General features: G+C 45.2%; 1 protein-coding gene across 2 annotated transcripts in view; it reads left to right on the top strand.

Moving 5' to 3' along the window:
• Positions 1 to 24129, top strand: part of LOC121872266 (membrane progestin receptor gamma-like) — a 60353-nt gene extending 36224 nt beyond the window's left edge. For both annotated transcript variants that reach the window (XM_042374931.1, XM_042374930.1), the window contains one exon: positions 20066 to 24129. In XM_042374931.1, coding sequence (XP_042230865.1) covers positions 20341 to 21453 — 1113 coding nt within the window. In that variant the 5' untranslated portion in view covers positions 20066 to 20340 and the 3' untranslated portion in view covers positions 21454 to 24129. The remainder of the gene's footprint in view (positions 1 to 20065) is intronic.
• The last annotated feature ends 205 nt before the right edge of the window (positions 24130 to 24334 follow it).

Raw genomic sequence — 24334 nt, 5'->3', positions numbered from 1 at the left:
ATATATATATATATATATATATATATATATATATATATATATATATATATGTGTGTGTGTGTTTGTGTGTGTGTGCGCCCGCACACAGGGTGATGTAATGTGTCTAGTGTGGTAGCATTATGTTAGTATTAAGGTCCAAGCACTGCTTGGTTCCTCTCGCTTTCAGCTACCGCCGCTGGCTAGCCCTCATAACGAACAGGGAAGCAATACACAGCCTCTTCACCATCATGGCTCCTGCTGTGCCTCCTCGTGGCAACACACGGCAATTGGGTGCTTCGTGGGCCCAGGCTACGCTAGTAGGTGATCTCAGAGTAGCAGTGGGTCCCAGAGGGATGGCGCAGAGGCCCACTGGCATGTGGACACGTCCTGACGCCTACCAATAACTACCCCGCTACCATACGGATTAACCTTGGTAGGTATAAGGCTACAGGAGTAAACTCCGAACGAAAAATATGAGGTGGAGCCCCGCATCAGGCAGACAAGGCAATGCATGAAGGACAGGCTACTAAGGCGAAACCCAACAAACTGTGCTATCAGCAGTCCATTGCAGCTCTCCCTCTCCTCAGTCGTTGCAACACTTGCACCACTGGATCAGGAAAAGGGAGTGCCAAGATGTGTGGTTGCAGCCTGCGCTTCTGCCTCACCACATAAATCAACTCGCGCGCAGCAATCACCCAGCTCATCATACTTCTCATCTTCATCAAAACCCCTAAATCCCTAAAGTCCTTTGACGATGGACGAGTGATGATAGGGACAGGTAGAGATGACTGCCGGGACTCTCTAGTCACAACTCTGCACATGGGTAGCACAGATAAGATGGTTGTTTATGCACTGGGATCTAGGCAGCAGTGCAATCTGGTCTTGTCTGTGCGACTGAGCTTCTCTTTCGAGGAGCCACTCTGCTCACCCTTATGGAGAGGGAGCTAGAACAGGTGCCCTAAACATAGCCTGCCTAAAGAACCAAACTGACTGGGCAACTGCACCCAGTAAGGTCATCCTTATGCTGTCGAAAACACAATGATAATTTCAGATAAAAATAATAACAAACTGTACAACCTCTTATGATTACTGCAAGGAATGTCAAGATCCTTCTGGATACTGGCAGAAATGAGTGTCCTGAAAGAAGAATCGCCCTTGTGGCAAAAGAGCTGGCTAGGTGTAACATCATCGACATAGCAGCCATTTGTGAGTCCCGGCTCCCAGACGAAGGTCGACTCATAGTAGGGGGTCTTGCGATACCTTCTTCTGGAAGGGTAAGCCTGCTGCGGAGAGAAACCGCATTCATGGAGTTGGCTTTGCCATCCGCCAACGCATCCTACACAGGCTAGCTGAAATGCCTGTTGGGATCAACGAGCTCCTTATGACGTGCAGAGTCCCGCTGGATTACTCACGTCATGCCTTTTTCATCAGTGCATACGCCTTGACACTGGATGCAGAGGATGGCATCAAGGAGGCCTTTTACATATTTTAGTTAAACTTTATATCCCATTCTTGCCCATTTGTTTTATAAATTCTACTGAAAGTTGATCAACCCCATAAGCTTCATTATTTTTCATTTTACTCAAAACTGTCTCAACTTGTTTCCAGAATTGGACATTTCGATCTTTATTTCTTTTTTATTTCTTGCCTTCACTTTATCACTATCTTTGTAATTGACATTGATATTGAAATATTTTATTTGGCCAGAAAAAAAAATACATAAACAGATTGGACAAAACACCAACATTGACAGGGCTGAGCCACTTGAGAGCCTGAGCTCTCATAGTGGCATCTGATATATACAGTTAATTTATCTCAAGAAATTATTATACAGGGTGATTCAGCAAAGAGTACATTAAATTGGAGGATGACATCCTTGGATAATTCTAAATCACAATGTCTCTTTGGTAAAATGTCAGATTGTGCATAGTTTCCTGTTACAATACATTTAAGATGTTGTATTAATGAAAGTGAATTTAATGTGAAACCCCCTCCCCCCTGTAACTGCCTTTATCTCATTTAGTCGTACACTGTCTCTGTCTCATTGCACCTGTGTTAGACATCTGTATCATGTTGTACTGCTGTACATAAGACATCTATGAATAAATGATTACAAAAAACCTAGGTGGGATTTCACATCAAATTCACTCACATTAATGCAACATCTTAAATGTATTGTAACATGGAAACTATGCAGAATCTGACATTTTACCATAGAGATTTTGTGGTTTTGAATTATCCAAGGCTTTCATCCTCCAATTTAATGTACTCTTTGCTGAATCACCCTTTTAACATTTAGTATCATCTGCACTAGTACACGTAACATGGTGTTAATAAACACATATAAGAATGTTATCACGATATCACCTTTTATATATTTATTTATTTATTTACATTTATTTTATGAGTATATACATATTTTACAGTAGAGTTCATATACAGTAATCTGATAGGTGAAGGAAGCACTACAACATGGGTTGTGTTGGGGTGAAACAAGGAGACAGACAGCCAGGATAATGGCTAGTGGCGTGACAGCAAATATATTGCAATGGAAACTTCTATCTACGTGACAATCTGATATATACTGTATAATGGTTTTGATGTTAAGGTTACTATTGCAAAAACACTAATATGTTGTGATGTTTCTCCTTGCTACCCACAACATTGAGGAAAGGTAAAGTTGACAAATACAAATAAATACAAATACGGAGTGAATAAACTAGGGGTTGAAATACGTGGGTGCAGCAAGTAAGGAGCACACACTCAAGAATCACTTTGTGACAGACAAATTTAAATTATGAGAGGGATAAGAAGATTATCATGTATACTAAGTAATTTAATAACATTGATATTAAGTACTAGCAAAATCGCCGCCCTCCGGGCGGCTCATCCGCTAGGCAACGGTAGGACGCCACCCTCCGGGAGGCTCCACATTGTCTCACTGTTCAGTCCCCAAAACTTCTTCTTCCATCAATAGTTCATTAACGGTGTATGTAAGTGTATGTATATGTATGTATATTATGTATGTATATTATGTATGTGCTCCATTTATATACTATTTATTCAGCCTAGCTAGTAGCGTGTGGCAATGTATTTATCAATGTCCCACATGCCTAATTAATGTGCCTGGCGACATATGGAAGCTGTTAATGTACCACTTACCATACGTCGCCTAGAGAGCAGTTGACCAGCAGACAGAGTAAGGAGCGCTACTCCCCTTGTGTACATATCTCTTATCCAGTAAATAGAACCTATAAAACTATACAGGTGTTTGTGTTCGCTCCTGTAGATAGAACTTAATACCCAGAACACGAACATGGCGCAGTGTGTACTTTTACTGGGTAATTACGAGTGACAGTGTAAAGTTTGTGGGAAGCCGGCTTATGGACTCCTCTGCGTCAACTCACAACCGCCGTCTCCTCGAAGAATTTATAGCAACTTTGAGCAGTGTCAGTGATTTTCTGTGCAGTGTTTAGTGTATTGTGTGTTTAGTGCCATAAATGTGTGACCTTGTTCTAAAGGATTCCCAAGGTACACGGCATGTTCTGGGCATTTGTAAGGAGTAACGTTTTTCGCATCCTCCTCTCGCCATGCCTCGAGGGTAACTGACACTAGACGTCATTTCCACCCCCCCCTCACAGCTTGAGGAGACGCTCTCGCCCGCCCGGCACACACACTCACTGACTGCGGCGATTTCCTTATATATATTTTATATATATAATCTACTTATCTGTGTATTTAATTAATTTTTTGTCTGAGATCTTGTTGATACGACGGGCTGACCGGTCAACACTGATTTAGGACACAGTACACAGATGAAGTAATTATGTCTCGTGCCTTACGCAGCCGTGGAGCCAACGCCCGGATGAGTCAGTCGGATGACAGCTCGGCAGAGATGGATGACCAGGCTGACCATGACGCTCCAGCTCCCACCACATCGCGCAGCCCTTCACCTCGATATTCAGCATTGTCGCCAGAGATAATTGCTTTAATGAATTTTATGAGAGATGAACGGCGTCACGACTTTGCTAAAAGACGTGTGGAGGACGAAGAAAGAAGGCAAGCAGAGGCAGAGAGAGACCACCAACGGAGATTGGAAGACAGTGCACGGTTTGAAGCCTTGATATCTCGCCTCACTGTTAACACTGCCTCGGTACTGACTGGTTCAGATACCTCATCAATGCTTCCTTCACGCCCCCCAGCCCCACCTAAAGCGGCAGCTCAAACACCGCCCATCTTGAAGCCTGATGTGAATTTCCAGACTTTTCGTGAATGGCGGCGACGGTGGACTGATTATGCTACAATGGTGGATCTCCAGAGTTTGTCACAGCCTAAACAACTTATTCAGCTGCGTATGTGCTTGTCCTTGGAAACTCAGCGTGTCTTGGAACATACGTTGCAGGTACCTCCGACCTCTTCTTTGTCTGTAGAGGAGGTACTGGACATTCTACAACGGCACATCAAAGGACAGCAGAATGAAGTTCTGCACAGGAAGGAATTGTTTAGCTACAGACAGATGGAGGGTGAGACTTTCGATGCCTTTTATGTACGACTGAAGAGAGCCTCGGAAGAGGTAGATATATGTCTAGGCCACCACCAGCAGTGCGAGGAGACCCACTTGAAGCAGGTGATCCTGGTGGGTGTTAAGGGGGAGGAGCTTGTCCACCACCTCACCTCCCTCGACTCTTCCTCTTCTCTCAAGGATGTGTTGACAATATGTCGCTCCTATGAGGCTGCCAGGTGTGCCACCTCTGCCATCCGAGCTCCCCCTACAGTTGTACGCGCTGTGTCCCGGTACAAGAAGGACAAGAAGTCTGCTCCTACGCCTTCGCCCACCACGTCCACACCCGGTTCATTTTGTAACAACTGTGGTAAGCAGCACGGAACACAGGTGTGTCCAGCTGCTGAGTATACATGCAACAGTTGTGACCGTAAGGGCCACTAGTCACTCACAGTACGGTGCCCGGCTAAACGCGTCCAGTGCAATGTGTGCGGTCGTCTGGGCCACTATGACAAGTGTTGCCCTACCAACAAACCCAAGGGACAGCGTCGGCGGAAGCTTCAGCGCCCTTCCACCAGTGAGGGCCACCCACAGTCTTCCAATCAGAAGCATGACGACCCTGGACAACGCTCGAGCCATATTAGGAATGTGTGCTCCCCCCCGCGTCCCAGGACCAAAGTCCCCCAGTACATCAGCGTCATCATGACCTACGGCAGTGTGTCATCCCGTCTTCAGATGTTGCCCGACACCGGCGCTGATGCTACAGTCATCGGTCCCCAGCATTTGCAATGCTTGGGGCTCTCTCCAAGTGATCTAGGACCGCCCCCCAAGGATCTCCGCTTCACGGCAGATGGTTCACAGATGGCCTCAGCCCTAGGTTCACTCCAAGCACAAGTCACCTTTGGCAACAAGTCGTGTCAAGCCTGGATTGATGTGCATAACGGTGTCCCGACTCCTTTGCTGTCCTACAGACATTGTCAAGAGTTGGCCATCATCTCCCAGGACTTCCCCAAACCTATTCTCGAGGTAAAACACGCCAACAGGGTGCAAGAAGGGAGCAGCAACTACCCTGCTGCCGCCCTAACCCTGCCTCTTGCCAGTGACACCTCTCCTTCGGATGCTCGGAAGTACTTCCTGAAGGAATTCAGCGACGTTCTGGTTACCAAGTCCGCTCTGGAATCCAAGCCTCTCAAAAAGATGGTAGGTCCCCCCATGAGGATCCACCTGAGGGACGACGCGAAGCCCTTCGCTATTTACACCCCTCGACTGGTCCCCCTGGCCTTCCGCGAGGCGGTCAAAAACGGGCTGGACTCCATGGTCGCCCAAGAAATTATTGCACCAGCCGGTGATGACCCGTCTCCATGGTGTCACCCTATGGTTGTCGTCGCAAAACCTAAAGGTGGTGTTCGGATCACCACTGACCTCTCCAAGCTCAACAGCCAGGTGTCTCGTCCTGTGCACCCTTCTCCCACGCCCTTTGCAGCTATACGCAGTGTGAACCCGAAGGCGAGCTTCTTCACGACGATGGACGCCCTGTGTGGATACTGGCAGATAGAGCTTGCCGAAGAAGACCGACCACTTACAACTTTCATTACCCCGCATGGACGTCAGTTATTGCCGTGGCCCCATGGGATTCGCCGCTACAGGAGACGCTTTCTGTCTTCGAGGTGATATGGCTCTACAAGGTCTGGCAAACTGCGTGAAAGTGGTCGACGACATACTCGTGTACGATGTGGATTACATGGATCACCTCTGCCGTATCTACGAGGTACTCAACAGGTGCCGGAAGCACGGCATCACCCTAAATGCCGACAAGTTTGTTCTGGCCAGCTCTTCAGTGGACTTTTGTGGGTACACCCTCTCAGGGAATCGTATCTCAGCTGACACGGAAAAGGTCCGCGCCATCACGGATTTTCCCACCCCTGCTAACCTCACCGAATTGAGGTCCTTCATCGGTCTCGTCAACCAGATAGCAGAGTTTTCGTCGGACATCTCCTCAGCTGCCCAACCACTTCGCCCCCTGATGAGCCCCAAGAGGACATTCCTGTGGACCCCCGACCACAAGTGAAACAGGCCCTGTCTCGTCCACCTGTCCTCGCCACGTTTGACCCAGCCTTGCCGACAGTTCTGCAGACAGATGCCTCACGCTTGTATGGCGTGGGATACGCCCTACTGCAGGATCACGGTGGAGGGCAGTTCCGGCTCGTCCAGTGTGGCTCGCGTTTTCTCTCTGATACCAAGACGCGCTACGCCACTATTGAGTTGGAGCTGTTGGCTGTGGTTTGGGCGATGTCCAAGTGCAGGTTTTACCTTATAGGCCTGCAACACTTTCACCTTGTGCCCGACCATCGCCCGCTTGTTCCGATCCTCAACCACTACACGCTGGACGCCGTTGAGAACCTTCGCCTCCAGCGTCTGAAAGAGAAGCTCTCAGCGTACGTCTTCACAGCAGTGTGGTGTGCTGGTAAGGAGCTCTGCATCCCTGATGCCTTATCCCGCTCTCCTGTCAGCCGCCCTATTCCAGAAGACCATGCCATCGACGCCGACCTCGCTCTTTCCGTCAGGACTGTGGTCACTCTACACGCCGTCCAATCCCTTCGTTCGGACCTGTCAACAGATGACGACAAGGCAATGGAGGACCTTCGAACAGCGGCCCGAGATGACCCTTTCTACGTCCGACTCGTCGAGTGTGTGAGGAATGGATTTCCTAGCAACCGCTACGACCTTCACAACACCCTGGTCCCGTATTGGAAACTCCGCGATGAACTCTACTGCGACGGAGACCTTGTTCTGTACGGAGCACGTGTAGTTGTCCCTGCTGCCTCACGTCCCCACGTCTTGGCTCGCCTTCACGAGTCACCGTGGAGCTGAGGCCACCAAACGACGTGCACGACAGACTGTGTTCTGGCCCGGCATCGACTCCGATATCTCCAATGTTGTCCGTGCGTGTGAGCCCTGCCAAGTATTACAACCCAGCCAGCAGCAGGAACCCTTCATGAGTGACGACAACCCCACCCGCCCCTTTGAGTCTGTGTCGGCCGACTTTTTCTCTGTGTCAGGAAAGTCCTTCCTTGTTATCGTCGACCGTCTCTCTGGTTGGCCGGTTGTCATCAAGTGCAGTAATGACACGACGTCTGCCGCCACCATCAGCAAGTTCCGCCACTACTTCCGTGACGTGGGCGTTCCTGTGCGCCTGCGAACCGACGGAGGGCCTCAGTTCACAAGCCAGGACTTTGCTGTGTTCCTTGACCGATGGGGAGTCCGGCATGTGTTGTCATCGCCCCATTACCCGCAGTCCAACGGCCACGCTGAGGCTGCTGTCAAATCCTTGAAGCACCTCATCCTTAAGGTGGCCCCTTCTGGGAATATCTACTGCGAGGCCTTCGACCGGGGTCTTCTTGAACTCCGCAACACACCTAACTACACCGGACGCTCCCCTGCCCAGGTTTTGTATGGACGCCCCCTTCGTTCTTGTGTCCCTGCTCACCCTCAATCCTTCTGCAAGGAGTGGCAGGCCAAGACAGAGGATTGTGATCGCCGAGCCGCCGAACGTGTTCAGGATGTCGTCGCCCGCTACAACGACCACGCCCATTCTCTCCCCAGGTTGAGTGTCGGCACCCAAGTCCGTGTTCAGAACCCGACCTCCCTACGTTGGGACAAAGTAGGCGTAGTCATGGGTCTCGGTAGGTCACGGGACTACCAGGTGCGATTACCCAGTGGTCGTGTGTGGTGGAAGAACCGCCGTTTTCTCTGCCCCGTAACAATGCCTTCTGCTGACCCCGCCACCAGTGTTGAGTCCCATACCCTTCCCAGTGATCAAGTCCCTCGACGCTCAGAACGGATCCAAAAGAAAAGGTCCGCTCAAGACTTTGCTATGAGCGTATAGGGGGGAGGGAGGTGTATGTATATGTATGTATATTATGTATGTGCTCCATTTATATACTATTTATTCAGCCTTGCTAGTAGCGTGTGGCAATGTATTTATCAATGTCCCACATGCCTAATTAATGTGCCTGGCGACATATGGAAGCTGTTAATGTATCACTTACCATACGTCGCCTAGAGAGCAGTTGACCAGCAGACAGAGTATGGAGCACTACTCCCCTTGTGTACATATCTCTTATCCAGTGAATAGAACCTATAAAACTATACAGGTGTTTGTGTTCGCTCCTGTAGATAGAACTTAATACCCAGAACACGAACAGTTAGTTCCACCATTTTTTCACTACAACGGTACAGCAAAGTATATTTTTTTAGCATTAAACTGTTATTATTTGATTGTCTAATCATCACTACATACAACACCACCCATCATCACTACATATAACATCATCCATCATCACTACATATAACACCATCCATCATCACTACATAAAACACCATCCATCATCACTACGTATAACACCACCCATCATCACTACGTATAACACCACCCATCATCACTACATATAACAATATCCATCATCACTACATACAACACCATCCATCATCACTACATATAACACCATCCATCATCACTACATATAACACCAATCATCATCACTACATATAACAACATCCATCATTTTTACATATAACACATATAACATCATCCATCATCACTACATATAACATCATTCATCATCACCACATATAACACCATCCATCATCACTACATATAACACCACCCATCATCACTACATATATAACAACATCCACCATCACTACATATAACATCATCAACCATCATCACTACATATAACACCATCCATCATCACTACAGATCGGTAAAGTAGTTTTTGAGATTCTCGTGCGGACACACACACACACAAACACACAGACATACTTCTTTGTTTTATATATATATATATATATATATATATATATATATATATATATATATATATATATATATATATATATATATATATATATATATATATATATATATATATATATATATATATATATATATATATATATATATATATATATATATTTTTTTTTTTTTTTTTTTTATAGAGATTGATTGAATTAGTAAATTAGGTACATCTACCAAAACACCAGAATATTACCCAATTATTCTTACTTTAAACATAAAATGCACTTACTATATACAACAACCCAAAAACCTGATAGAAATGGCAGCTCAGGTAGCAAGTCTAGGTTGCGATGGCCATCCACAAGGAACCAGGGATGAAAGCCGTAGTCCATCAAACCATCACAAACCACCAGCAGTAATCCTCAATACACTTCGTCGTCCACACCCCGGGAGAAAAGGCACACAGTAGGCAGCAGAGAAGAGACAGCTTACCAGGCAGATACACTTGCCTCGATACCTCGGTCTCATAGTCAGGTGGTTTTAGTTATATCTCTGGTTAATTCGAAATTGGAAAGTATTCTCAATCAAATGAGAAATTGATTTATAAACAAATATAGCACAACAGTAAGTGTTTATATAATTAAATTGTAATATTTTCAATTTAACGAATTGTTCTTTAGTGTGAGCAGTCTTTTTCAAGTAGGTCATTGTCCGCACAGCTCTCTTTTGGACAGTGACCAAGGGTTGTGTCAGAGTGGTGCTGAAGACCCCCCCCCCCCTCCTGTGATACAGGATACCACACTGTCTATTGATTTTACTGTGAATAGCTTGTATTTATGTAGTTTCTCCAGTTTAGTTTATCATCAACAACATCCTCAAAGAATTTAGTATTATGTTCATGTTTGAAGACTGTAGTACCAAGGTACAGAGGGTCCAGATCTAGGGGTAAGTTTTCTTTCTATGAAAGATTGTGTAGTAAGTTTTTTTTTTTTCGAAGTTTAAGGTCAGTTTATTACATATTACCCAGGTCCTGACTTTAATAAATTCACTGTTTATAATTCTCAACAAAGAATGGAGATCTGAGTGACTGGCTTTAGGGATTACTATCGTCTGCAAATAGGTTGTATTTTACGAGTGAGCTGGAGTGGACTATATCATTTATGCACAACAAGAACAGAACTGGGCCGAGAATGGAGCCTTGAGGGACACCATACAAAATAGGTGAGGAGTCAGATTGATGATTATTATAGCAGACATACTGTACTGCTTCCTGTTAGACAGATACGAGGTAAACCAATTGTGGATAAACCCCGAACGCCGTAATGTTCAAGCTTTTACAAGAGGCTGGTATGGTCGACAGTATTAAAGGCTTTAGAGAGGTCAAGGAATATTCCGACTGTGAATTGACTGTCATCAAAGGAGTTCAGGATGTCATTAGTGAAGGATAGCAGAGCGCTCTCAGTTGACCTTCTAGCTCTAAATCCAAGCTGAGAGTCTGTAAGGATGTTATTGACGCTGCAGAAAGAATTTAGTCTACTACATGCCAGATTCTCCAGTATCTTACTTGAGGCTGGGAGGACTGATATGGGGCGTAATTCTTGTAGCGACCTTTATCTCCAGATTTTTTATACGCTTCGCGAACTTTAGCAATTTTCAGTTTATCAGGAAACACACCACTAGTGAAGGAGGAATTACAAATGTGAAAGAAAACAGGTAGTAATAGGTGGAGTTCTAAATTCCCCATGGTGATCAAGGAAGTTATCTGCAAGATTTCTGCTGACATTGAAAAAATAATCATTGAAGTGGTTGGTAATGAGAGAGGGTCGAGTGTTCCTGTTCTGGATAGAATTGATGATACTCCGGGTTTTCTTGCTGTTGCCTGATGCGGACTGTAGCTTATTTATATCATAATTACATCTGCCATATCTAACTGTGTGTGTTACTCTCTGGAGTTTGTGTTTTTCTTTTATCATTGCCTTAATTTCACTTGTGACATAGGGCTTGGAGATGGATATACTTTTTACTAAGTTAGTCTTGAGTGGAAAGCATTTATCAAAGTAAGAATTGAAGATGCAAGAGAAGTTGCAGCAGATCACGTTAGGGTTGTCAGAACAAGAGCATATTGTCGGCGCAGAAGTTTCTGTGTTTTATGTGACTTTACTAGACCTTTCAAGTCTTGTGCCTGTTTTATACATGGCAAAAACTTGGAAGTGATTTGAATATTTTTATAAATAATTCCACTTTCAAGATTGTTAGGCGTGTTGTTAGACCAGATATGATCTGTCACAGTGGCAGACGTGGCAGTTACTTTGGTGGGTTTGGTTATTGTGTTGAAAAAGAACTTGGAATGACAGGTAGTAAGAAGGTCTATTACTGAGGTGTCCGTCTCTGATTTTAGTTGATCATGGTTGAAATCTCCTGTAACGTCGCAAAGTTTCCTCTCCGGCCTTATGAGAGAGATAAGCTCCAATAATTTATCAAGAAAGTTCCTAACATTAGTATGGGGTCTTCTGTAAGTTATTCCTACCAGAATATTTCGTGCGTCGTTAAGTAATTCAACGAATACACTCTTCATGATCTCCTGAACTTTTAAATCCTCTCTTACTGAAGTGTTATACTTAATATCAGCATTTAGCGTGATACCTCTCCTATGTCGTGATGTATTGACACAGTGTCAAGTATAAAAGTGAGTTGAGTCTCTCGGAATCCAAGCTCATCAAATTTTTGGGCAATAGAAGATACAAGTGATCGTGGGCACTTCGTGCCCGGTGGCGAGTCCGGTGGTACAGTTTACCAAAGCGTGATAGTTCGAACGGTCGTGTTTGGCTAGCGCGCAACCGCGGGAAGGCTGGCAGCGTACAGCGACATCGTTTTCCAGCGTAAATAAAATGGCTAATTAATGTTTTCCTAAAGAAACCTTCGACATGGGACCAGGTTTGTTCCACTCTACGAATTTTTTGCGATTTTTCCATCAAGTTTGATGAAAAACGATTGTGCCGTTTCGGCTGCCCAGAACAGACACACACACAAAGACACACGCCTATTCCTATAGTATATGAGATAATCATGGTCGTGGTTGTTATAATCATGGTCGTGGTTGTTATAATCATGGTCGTGGGTGTTATAATCATAGTCGTGGTTGTTATAATCATAGTCGTGGTTGTTATAATCATGATTATGGTTTTATAATCATAGTCGTGGTTGTTATAATCATGGTCGTGGTTGTTATAATCATAGTCGTGGTTGATATAATCATGGTCGTGGGTGTTATAATCATAGTCGTGGTTGTTATAATCATGGTCGTGGTTGTTATAATCATAGTCGTGGTTGTTATAATCATGGTCGTGGGTGATATAATCATGGTCGTGGTTGTTACACTCATAGTCGTGGTTGTTATAATCATTGGCATGGTTGTTATAATCATGGTCGTGGGTGATATAATCATAGTCGTGGTTGTTATAATCATGGTCGTGGTTGTTATAATCATGGTCGTGGTTGTTATAATCATGGTCGTGGGTGATATAATCATGGTCGTGGTTGTTACACTCATAGTCGTGGTTGTTATAATCATGGTCGTGGTTATGATCATGGTCGTAGTTGTTATAATTATGGTCGTGGGTGTTATAATCATGGTCGTGGTTGTTATAATTATGGTTGTGGTTGTTACAATCATAGTCGTGATTGTTATAATCATAGTCGTGGTTGTTGTACATGTTCTGGGTACTCAGTTCTAACTACAAGAGCAAACACAAACACTTATAGAGTTCTTTGTAGATTCTATTTGCTGGATCTGCACAGGTACAAGCAAGACGGTACTCCCCTACTCTCTCTATGGGTCAACTGACCTTTCAGGCGACATGTGGCAAGTGATACATTAGCAGCTTCCAGATGTCGCCAGGCACATTATCTAAGCGTGTGGTGACATGATAAAGGCATTGCCACACCCTGCTGGCTAGGCTAAATAAGTAATGTCTATAAATGGAGTACATACATAATATACATACAACATACATAATATACATACACCTCCCCCCCCCCATACGCTCATAACAAAGTCTTGAGCGGACCTTTTCTTTTGGATCCGTTCTGAGCGTCGAGGGACTTGATCACTGGGGAGGATATGGGACTCAAGACTGGTGACGGGGTCAGCAGAAGGCATTGTTACAGGTCGGAGAAAACGGCGGTTCCTCCACCACACATGACCACTGGGTAACCGCACCTGGTAGTCCCGTGACCTACCGAGACCCATGACTACGCCCACTTTGTCCCAACGTAGGGAGGTCGGGTCCTGAACACGGACTTGGGTGCCGACACTCAACTTGGGGAGAGAACGGGCGTGGTCGTTATAGCGGGCGACGACATCATGAGCACGTTCGGCAGCTCGGCGATCACAATCCTCTGTCTTGGCCTGCCACTCCTTGGAGAAGGACTGAGGGTGACCTGGGCAGGGGAGCGTCCGGTGTAATTGGGTGTGTTGCGGTCGAAGGCCTCGCAGTCAATATTCCCAGAAGGGGCCACTTTGAGGATGAGATGCTTCAGGGATTTGACAGCAGCCTCAGTGTGGCTGTTGGACTGCGGGTAATGGAACGATGACAACACATGCCGGACTCCCCATCGGTCAAGGAACACAGCAAAGTCCCGGCTTGTGAACTGGGGCTCTCCGTCGGTTCGCAAGCGCACAGGAACGCCCACGTCACGGAAGTAGTGGCGGAACTTGCTGATGGTGGCGGCAGACTTCGTATCATTACCGCACTTGATGACAACCGGCCAACCAGAGAGACGGTCGACGATAACAAGGAAGGACTTTCCTGACACACAGAAAAAGTCGACCGACACAGACTCAAAGGGGCGGGTGGGGTTGTCGTCACTCATGAAGGGTTCCTGCTGCTGGCTGGGTTGTAGTACTTGGCAGGGCTCACATGCATGGACAGCATTGGAGATGTCGGAGTCGATGTCAAGCCAGACCACAGTCTGTCTTGCACGTCGTTTGGTGGCCTCAGCTCAACGGTGACTGTCGTGAAGGCGAGCCAAGACGTGGGGACATAAGGCAGCAGGGACAACTACACGTGCTCCGTACAGAACAAGGTCTCCGTCGCAGTAGAGTTCATTGCGGAGTTTCCAATGCGGGAGCAGGGTGTTGTGTAGATCGTAGCGGTTGCTAGGAAATCCATTCCTCACACACTCGACGAGTCGGACGTAGGAAGGGTCATCTCGGGCCGCTGTTCGAAGGTCCTCCATTGCCTTGTCGTCATCTGGTGACAGGTCCGAACGGGGGGATTAGACGGCGTGTAGGGTGACCACAGTCCTGACAGAAAGAGCGAGGTCGGCGTCGAGCACATAGTCTTCTGGAGTAGGGCGGCTGACAGGAGAGCGGGATAAGGCATCAGGGATGCAGAGCTCCTTACCGGCACGTAATGGATCAGGGACCTCATCTAAGTCTGGTCCAGCACCATAATGTGAGAGTGATGGACCAGGGACCTCACTAAGTCTGGTCCAGCACCATAATGTTTGAGTGACGGACCAGGAACCTCACTAAGCTCTGGTCCAGCACCATAATGTGAGAGTGATGGATCAGGGACCTCATTAAGTCTGGTCCAGCACCATAATGTGAGAGTGTAGGACCAGGGAGCCTCACTAAACCTGGTCCAGCACCATAATGTGAGTGATGGACCAGGGACCTCACTAAATCTGGTCCAGCACCATAATATGAGAGTAACGGACCAGGGACCTCACTAAGTCTGGTCCAGCACCATAATGTGAGAGTGATGGACCAGGGACCTCACTAAGTCTGGTTTAGCACCATAAAGTGAGAGTGTCGGACCAGGGACCTCACTAAGTCTGGTCCAGCACCATAATGTGAGAGTGATGGACCAGGGACCTCACTAAGTCTGGTTTAGCACCATAAAGTGAGAGTGTCGGACCAGGGACCTCACTAAGTCTGGTCCAGCACCATAATGGAAGAGTAATGGACCAGAGACCTCACTAAGTCTGGTCCAGCACCATAATGTGAGAGTGATGGACCAGGGACCTTACTGAGTCTGGTCCAGCACCATAATGTGAGAGTGATGGATCAGGGACCTCACTAAGTCTGGTCCAGCATCATAATGTGAGAGTGACGGAGCAGGGACCTCACTAAGTCTGGTCCAGCACCATAATGTGAGTGGTGGACCAGGGACCTCCCTAAGTCTGGTCCAGCACCATAATGTGAGAGTGACGGACCAGAGACCTCACTAAGTCTGGTCCAGCACCATAATGTCAGTGATGGACCAGGGACCTCACTAAGTCTGGTCCAGCACCATAATGTGAGTGGTGGACCAGGGACCTCACTAAACCTGGTCCAGCACCATAATTTCAGTGATAGACCAGGGACCTCACTAAGTCTGGTCCAGCACCATAATGTGGGAGTGATGGATCAAGGACCTCACTAAGTCTGGTCCAGCAACATAATGTGAGAATGGCGGACCATGGACCTCACTAAGTCTGGTCCAGCACCATAATGTCAGTGGTGGACCAGGGACCTCACTAAGCCTGGTCCAGCACCATAATGTGAGAGTGACTGACCAGCGACCTCAATGAGTCTGGTCCATCACCATAATGTGAGAGTGATGGATCAGGGACCTCACTAAGTCTGGTCCAGCACCATAATGTGAGAGTGACGGAGCAGGGACCTCACTGAGTCTGGTCCAGCACCATAATGAGAGTGGTGGACCAGGGACCTCACTAAGTCTGGTCCAGCACCATAATTTCAGTGATGGACCAGGGACCTCGCTAAGTCTGGTCCAGCACCATAATGTGAGAGTGATGGACCAGGGACCTCACTAAGTCTGGTTCAGCACCATAAAGTGAGAGTGTCGGACCAGGGACCTCACTAAGTCTGGTCCAGCACCATAATGTCAGTGATGGACCAGGGACCCACTAAGCCTGGTCCAGCACATAATGTGAGAGTGGCGGACCAGGGACCTCACTAAGTCTGGTCCAGCACCATAATGTGAGTGATGGACCAGAGACCTCACTAAGTCTGGTCCAGCACCATAATGTGAGAGTGACGGAGCAGGGACCTCACTAAGTCTGGTCCAGCACCATAATGTCAGTGATGGACCAGAGACCTCACTAAGTCTGGTCCAGCACCATAATGTTTGAGTGACGGACCAGGGACCTCACTAAGCTCTGGTCCAGCACCATAATGTGAGAGTGATGGATCAGAGACCTCATTAAGTCTGGTCCAGCACCATAATGTGAGAGTGAGGACCAGGGAGCCTCACTAAACCTGGTCCAGCACCATAAGTGATGAGTGATGGACCAGGGACCTCACTAAGTCTGGTCCAGCACCATAATATGAGAGTAACGGACCAGGGACCTCACTAAGTCTGGTCCAGCACCATAATGTGAGAGTGATGGACCAGGGACCTCGCTAAGTCTGGTCCAGCACCATAATGTCAGTGATGGACCAGGGACCTCACTAAGTCTGGTCCAGCACCATAATGTGAGAGTGATGGACCAGGGACCTCACTAAGTCTGGTCCAGCACCATAATGTGGGAGTGATGGATCAAGGACCTCACTAAGTCTGGTCCAGCAACATAATGTGAGAGTGGCGGACCATGGACCTCACTAAGTCTGGTCCAGCACCATAATGTCAGTGGTGGACCAGGGACCTCACTAAGCCTGGTCCAGTACCATAATGTGAGAGTGGCGGACCAGCGACCTCAATGAGTCTGGTCCATCACCATAATGTGAGTGATGGACCAGGGACCTCACTAAGTCTGGTCCAGCACCATAATATGAGAGTAACGGACCAGGGACCTCACTAAGTCTGGTCCAGCACCATAATATGAGAGTGGCGGACCAGGGACCTCACTAAGTCTGGTCCAGCACCATAATGTCAGTGGTGGACCAGGGACCTCACTAAGCCTGGTCCAGTACCATAATGTGAGAGTGGCGGACCAGGGACCTCACTAAGTCTGGTCCAGCACCATAATGTCAGTGATGGACCAGGGACCTCACTAAGTCTGGTCCAGCACCATAATGTCAGTGATGGACCAGGGACCTCATTAAGTCTAGTCCAGCACCATAATGTCAGTGATGGACCAGTCAGGTAGAGTAGAGCAGACTGTTTATTTAATATAGTCATTATTTAGTTTTGAGTCATATATATTTTAAAGATGAAAATATCAATCGAGATAAAATTAAATTTGTGCGTTATGGGTAATTCATCCCTGTTGCTATGAGAACTAGCGGTGAATTATAGTTGGAGGAGGCGATCTGTACCTTTGGAGGAGACCTGTACTTTTGGAGGAGATCTGTACTGTTGGAGGAGACCTGTACTGTTGGAGGAGATCTGTTCTGTTGGAGGAGATCTGTACTTTTGGAGGAGATCTGTACTGCTGGAGGAGATCTGTGCTGTTGGAGGAGATATGTACTGTTGGAGGAGACCTGTACTGTTGGAGAAGATCTGTACTGTTGGATGAGACCTGTACTGTTGGAGCAGATCTGTGCTGTTGGAGGAGACCTGTACTGTTGGAGAAGATCTGTACTGTTGGATGAGGCCTGTACTGTTGGAGGAGACCTGTACTGTTGGGGAGATCTGTTGTTGGAGGAGATCTGTACTGTTGGAGGAGACCTGTACTGTTGGAGGAGATCTGTTCTGTTGGAGGAGATCTGTACTTTTGGAGGAGATCTGTACTGCTGGAGGAGATCTGTGCTGTTGGAGGAGATATGTACTGTTGGAGGAGACCTGTACTGTTGGAGGAGATCTGTACTGTTGGATGAGACCTGTACTGTTGGAGCAGATCTGTGCTGTTGGAGGAGACCTGTACTGTTGGAGAAGATCTGTACTGTTGGATGAGGCCTGTACTGTTGGAGGAGACCTGTACTGTTGGGGGAGATCTGTACTGGGAGATCTGTACTGTTGGAGGAGATCTGTACTGTTGGAGGAGATCTGTACTGTTGGAGGAGATCTGTACTGTTGGAGGAGATCTGTACTGTTGGAGGAAACCTGTACTGTTGGAGGAGATCTGTACTGTTGGAGGAGACCTGTACTGTTGGAGGAGACTGTACTGTTGGAGGAGACCTGTACTATTGGAGGAGACCTGTACTGTTGGAGGAGATCTGTACTGTTAGAGGAGATCTGTACTGTTGGAGGAGACCTGTACTGTTGGAGGAGATCTGTACTGTTGGAGGAGACCTGTACTGTTGGAGGAGACCTGTACTGTTGGAGGAGACCTGTACTGTTGGAGGAGACCTGTACTGTTGGAGGAGACCTGTACTATTGGAGGAGCTATGTACTGTTGGAGGAGGGGATCTGTACAGTGTTCCACCGTTTACAGGTATTATAGCATATCACAGGTACGCACCAGGCGTGGTGACAAAACTCCAAATAGAGAAGCACCTCACTTTTGAAGAGCGTTATGAAGGACGGGTCGTCTAGAAATATGAACACCCTTCTTTGCACAATGGTCCGAGAACTTCAGTTCGTTGTCAACATACTGTACACACCCAGGTCCATTATCACATTTAGTCTCAGTCAGTGTTGTTTCTTCGTACTGTTGGTATGACCCAGGTGCATCTTTTTGTATTTTGTAATATTGAATCATAATAGCCATTCCTTTGACCACTCTAAAACCGACAAAGATCTTTATGTAGCTCTTCACAATCTGTTTTGCTCATAATTTTTATGAATAGCAAAGGATAGTCTGCAAAAATTTGAGTGGATGAGTGTAGTCGCTTCTGGAATACCATTTATGAAAACAACAACAACAACGGGCCTAATACACTGCCTTGTGGTACCCCGCTTGTTGATGATGATGATGATGATAATGAAGTAAAGTGGCAAATGACTTTGCTCTGGGAAAGGAGAGGAGAGAGAGAGAGAAGTAAAGCATGGAAACGGGAAGAAAAGTGGGAGGGGTAGATAGCAGGTGGGCTGTCCACTTGTTATGGGTACACATGACACTTTTGTACCATTAATTGCCACACACTGCTTGCACTCATGAAGAAAGTCTATTATCCACGCTAGGACGCTACCCCTTAGATATATAGTTAAAGATTCTTTTGTGTATTCAAAGTTACTAGTTGTATAAAAAAAATAGTACACAGAGTAAATGGTTCTTTTCTGTGGAAGTCATTTTAAGTAGACCTGATGAGAAATTGTCAGTGGCCCAAGGTTCTGCTGTTGCATAAATTTCCTTATTTTCTCTATGTAGAATATGTTTATTTTCCTTCAAGATGCTTAAAATTAACCTTCGAAATAAAAAAACAAATATTAATTTGAATTGGGACAAGCTCACTAGCTCGGATGAAAGTTAGTGTCATAGCCAGGATTTTGTGAGGGTAAACTCTATTATCATATACTATAACCATAATCGAAAGACAATTTAGTATATTTGGTATAAAATAGTACTACAGGTGTATATGATGGTGCAGTTTATTATCTAAACTGTTGAAATGCCACCAAAAAATGACTAAAAACTCAATATTAATCATGCAACATGTGCATTTTGTCAATCATTCTGCATACCCAATCCCCAGGCCTTCTCTCTGGAAAAACCTTGGCAGGGGGACCCCGGTAAATATCGTGTATGTATAAATTATAGTCTGCACATTTTGTAGTATAACCTGTCAATTGTAGGCATTCTAGTCTCCCTGGGCAATTGAAGCGTTTTAATGCCACCTACAGTTTGGTAGTCCTCTAGTGGACATTCTCAATCTATCACTTAGGTATAATCATAGATGATACTAAAAATTACTAATTTTTCCACATAGGTTTAACATTGTCTTTTATTCCCAGGTATGATGGCCAGGTGATTGAGAGGGCAGCTGCAGACAGCTATAAGCGCTGCTGCATATACAGCATCCTAACTACTCTCGCCCACTCTACCATCATCAACATTCTATTCATCACAGTTTGGATTACCATCAACATTTCACTGTCCACCTGCTGTCCTTCTGTACTACAGTATTTTTGTTGAGAAGTTAGCATTACGAGAACAAGCCCACTGAGCTGCACTTGTGGCAGTAAATCAGTTTCAAGACAACTTGTGTGGTCATTGCAGAAGATATAAAATGTTTCCAAATGTGGGGTATGTGACTGGTCGATTACGTGAGGCTAGGGATGTGACAGGCCGCCTGCGAGAAGTTGGAAGAATCCCAGTGAAAAGAGTAGAGGAAGTTTCAGAACCACTTCGAGAACCGGGCATCATCACTGGGTACAGACATGAGAATTGCTCCGTAATTCAGGCAGTTGCATCACTTTTCAATGCCACAAATGAGACCGTTAACTTCTGGACACACTTTCTAGCCAGTGTGTATTTTGCATGGTTATTGGTGTCTCTTTCAACTATTATGCCACTCTTCGACGATCCCTACCTCTATCCTCTTACCTGCTACTTCATTGCCTCTTGTTGTTATCCTCTCATGAGTTGTTTAGCACATGCATTTTCTTGCTTATCTCTCACAGCCACTCATGTTTGCTTCTTCATTGACTACCTTGCCATTTCTATGTATAGTTGGGCTGTAGCATATCTTTACTATAGTTACTGTTTCCCTCCACAACTGATGAACACATGGCTTTCTCAGGTCTACCTTCCAGTTGCTGCAGTCAATGCTGTTTTGGCCACTCTTTGTGCAAGTTTGTCTCGTTTCATTCACCATTCTGTGACCCGGAAGATCCTTCGAGTTGCTGCATTTGTGAAACCTTTTATATGGGATTCCCTTCCATTAGTGCTTTGGCTTTACACATGTGATACTAGTGGTGACTCGTGTGAGGAGTCACGCAGTTATCACCTTAATCAGTTTGCTTGTGTCTTCATTGCATTATTCTTCTATGGTTCTCACATTCCTGAACGTCTTGCACCAGGATGCTTCGACTTTGTGGGACACTCGCATAACATTTTACATGTCTTTAGTATATTGGGTACAAATGAGCAGATGCGTGCAGTCCTTATTGATTTAAAAAATCGTAGAGCAGATTTAGAGGTGGCTAATTGGATACCTTCACCCATATGGGCTACACAAGTAACACCTTCTCTCCTATTATGCAATATTTTCCTTGTTCTAACTCTTACATATTTCCTGTCAAGACAAATGCAATATTCGCACAAAAGTGTCCATATTAATTTATCTTGTCAGCCACACTGTACAACTGTGTCTCCTAATGACCATCTAAAAGAACAGTGACCTTTGGACTTCTATGAAAAAGCCTTTCACTCTTGGGACCATTTCCATCCTTCTTATCTTTCCATTTTTGGCCTAGATTCACGACAATGATGCGAGAATAGCCAAAAAATATAGTTTCCAGCCAGGCCTCCTGACTTCTAGGACTAATTTATTCTCGATTATTAATTTTGGTACAAGATGAGCTGCCTCAACTATGATTGTACTGTGCCTTAAAAGAAGTCTTGTGAAACTTTTGATAGAGCAATCTATGGGAACATGGGTACGGATGAGAATAGTCAAATCCAGTAGCTTTGTTTAACATGATACTGTACATTCCCCTAAACTCAGCCAAACCAAAGTATGTGATATGAGATGAGGTTCCATGAAAATTGTAAGGACTTTTAATTACATTTTTTATAGCTAGAACTTGTTTATTTGTAATTAAGTGTCTTATATAATATATTTTCTAAAATGCAGTATATTCTAGAATTTTAGATATATTAAAAGCATTCAGGTAGAATATAAGATATACAGTACAGTACTAATATTTGGTCATGTTTGTGTCCGTGTTTAAGATGATGAGTTACCTTTATCTTTTATCCACTTCGCCACTGATCGGCTCGTTAGCCGTTGAGTCGGTCGGTACACCTTTCTGTTACACATTATTGGCAAGTATTGGACATGTACTGGCGCCAGAATGTATCTGTACGTGCGCCAGTGAAGGTCAAGTCTGGTCCTGAATGAACTAACACTCGGTTTTGTAGTCAGTTTAGGATCTAATCATAAAATCTAATAAAGCTGAAAGTAATCGAGAATAGTAGCTTGGCACACATAATTTTTTCATGGAGCAACAAACTCCAATTTATCGGACTATACCTTTTCAACAATTTATATTGTAAGTTACCCAGATTATAATTATCAGGGATTGAAAGAATTGTCAGTATTCATGAATGTTCATACATTCATTACCATTGTCATATATGATTATTCACACACATAGCTTTCATTATTACTGGTATAATATAATAACTGTATTTTAATACCTATCGATTTAACTTTTATAGTTATACAGTAATTGGTCCAATTCCTGCATTAATTAAAATTGTTCCATTACAGTATTGTACTGGACTGTACTGTACAGGTACATGTATTTCCCGTAATTACTCTTAATTCTTATGGTATTCCACTATCACCAAGTGGCTATAGGTTTAAAAATACTATAAGATTACTACCCATTTAAATGTAACTTACAATCATTACAATTAAGACATAACAGCTGCAGTATTTCCTTACCTTAATACTTAAGGATGTTTTGCTCTGAATTGGATTGATTACTTAAATTCTCCTCATTTGGAGATTTTATTTATATATAAAAAGTCAGGCACGCTGTAAATTGATTAGCAGTCTGGGTATGTTGATACACTGTAATTAGCTTTGTCAGGGCTAAACCCATTCACATTACTGTAGAGATTCATTATCTTAAAAAAATGTGTGGTAATAAAGTACTCAGTAACATTTTCATGAACACTACTGACCGATGTGCCAAGTGATGCAAATTAACTGATCAAAACATGTGATAGGCATGACTGCCCGTTTGGGACACAGTGGATGCAGCACACTGTATACTAAGCCTTCAGTACACAAGGAGGCAGGATGGCCGGTACTGCACCCGATCGCATTCACTTTCCCAAGTTGTAAACTTAGGTACCCATTTACAGCTGGGTGAACTGGAAATGCCCGGGGATCGAATCACCGACCCGTGGAACAGAAGGCGAGCTCTGTATCCACTTGAGACCACTAAGTTCCTTGATGAGAGCCACAGTCCTCTCGGCAGTGTCGTTGACAACTCTGATTTCTTCCACACATTCCGTAGCCTTTTTGAAGACATATCTAAAGTTCCAGGTATGCGGATCCAGACAGAAAATCTATTGCAAGCCTCATTAAAAAATCATTTTGGTTGCCTGTGCAGGATGAAAAACATAATGATTATTAAAATTTGGTCGATCCTTGTAATAGAGATAAGGAAATTAGCATTTCAAATATAATTTTTTGCACTAGCCATATTAGGTCATGATTGATAAATGATCGTTTAGAAAATTACAGTACTTATTAACTGTAGAGTGAGCATATTTGGGGGGACGAAAGCCTCGAAAGAGTGAGTGTGAACATCCTGGCCTTTCTCATCCATTGCTAAGACCATGGCACTTTTAGTGGCTAATAAGATATCAAGATTGTCAGGGTCGAATAAAGCAAGATCTGACATCTCTTCAGAGAGGAACCACAGGTGTTTGGTGAGCATGGACAGCGCGACCTTTGAGACAACTGAATTGATGTTTCAGTAGGCATTAATATTCCTGAGGGCTAGTCACAGCATAAAGGCTGAAACCTCGGAGTCCCTTCTCCTCTCGAGCCGAAAGGCGGAACTGAGCTTAAAACATCCCCGGCACCCCCCATCGGTTGCCACAAGGAAGTACACCGCCAAGGAAACCCACTACAATTTTCAGGAACTCCTGGTAATCACCTCGGTAGTGATTTTACAACAGTTGCTTTTGCGCGAAATCGAGAAGTTCTTGCTTGACTGGCTCAATTATGGGAGTGATATCTTCATGATCTGAGCTTGTGTTGTAGGTCGTTTGAACTACTAGATTTCGAGCCTACTGAAACCACTTAAAGTAAAAAACTTCTGGACCTGACGCTCCTCTAAGGCATGTATTGAAAACAGCAGCCACGATCAGCTCCATGATGTGGTGCCGACAGGTAAAGTGGAGGAGGTCGCGTTCGATCTTTTGTTCAATCAAGACACATGCTCCTGACCGGTGGCCTGTACTTGCTGCTGTATTGTCGAATAGCAAACCAACTACATGCTCTTCTAGTCCCCACTCCAGTGCTGTGGTGATCACTT

The sequence above is a fragment of the Homarus americanus genome, unplaced genomic scaffold, assembly GCF_018991925.1.
Source record: "Homarus americanus isolate GMGI-L3 unplaced genomic scaffold, GMGI_Hamer_2.0 scaffold5589, whole genome shotgun sequence".
NCBI lineage: Eukaryota > Metazoa > Arthropoda > Malacostraca > Decapoda > Nephropidae > Homarus > Homarus americanus.
The sequence above is the reverse complement of the archived record's forward strand: the minus strand, read 5'-3'. Positions and strand labels throughout refer to the sequence as shown.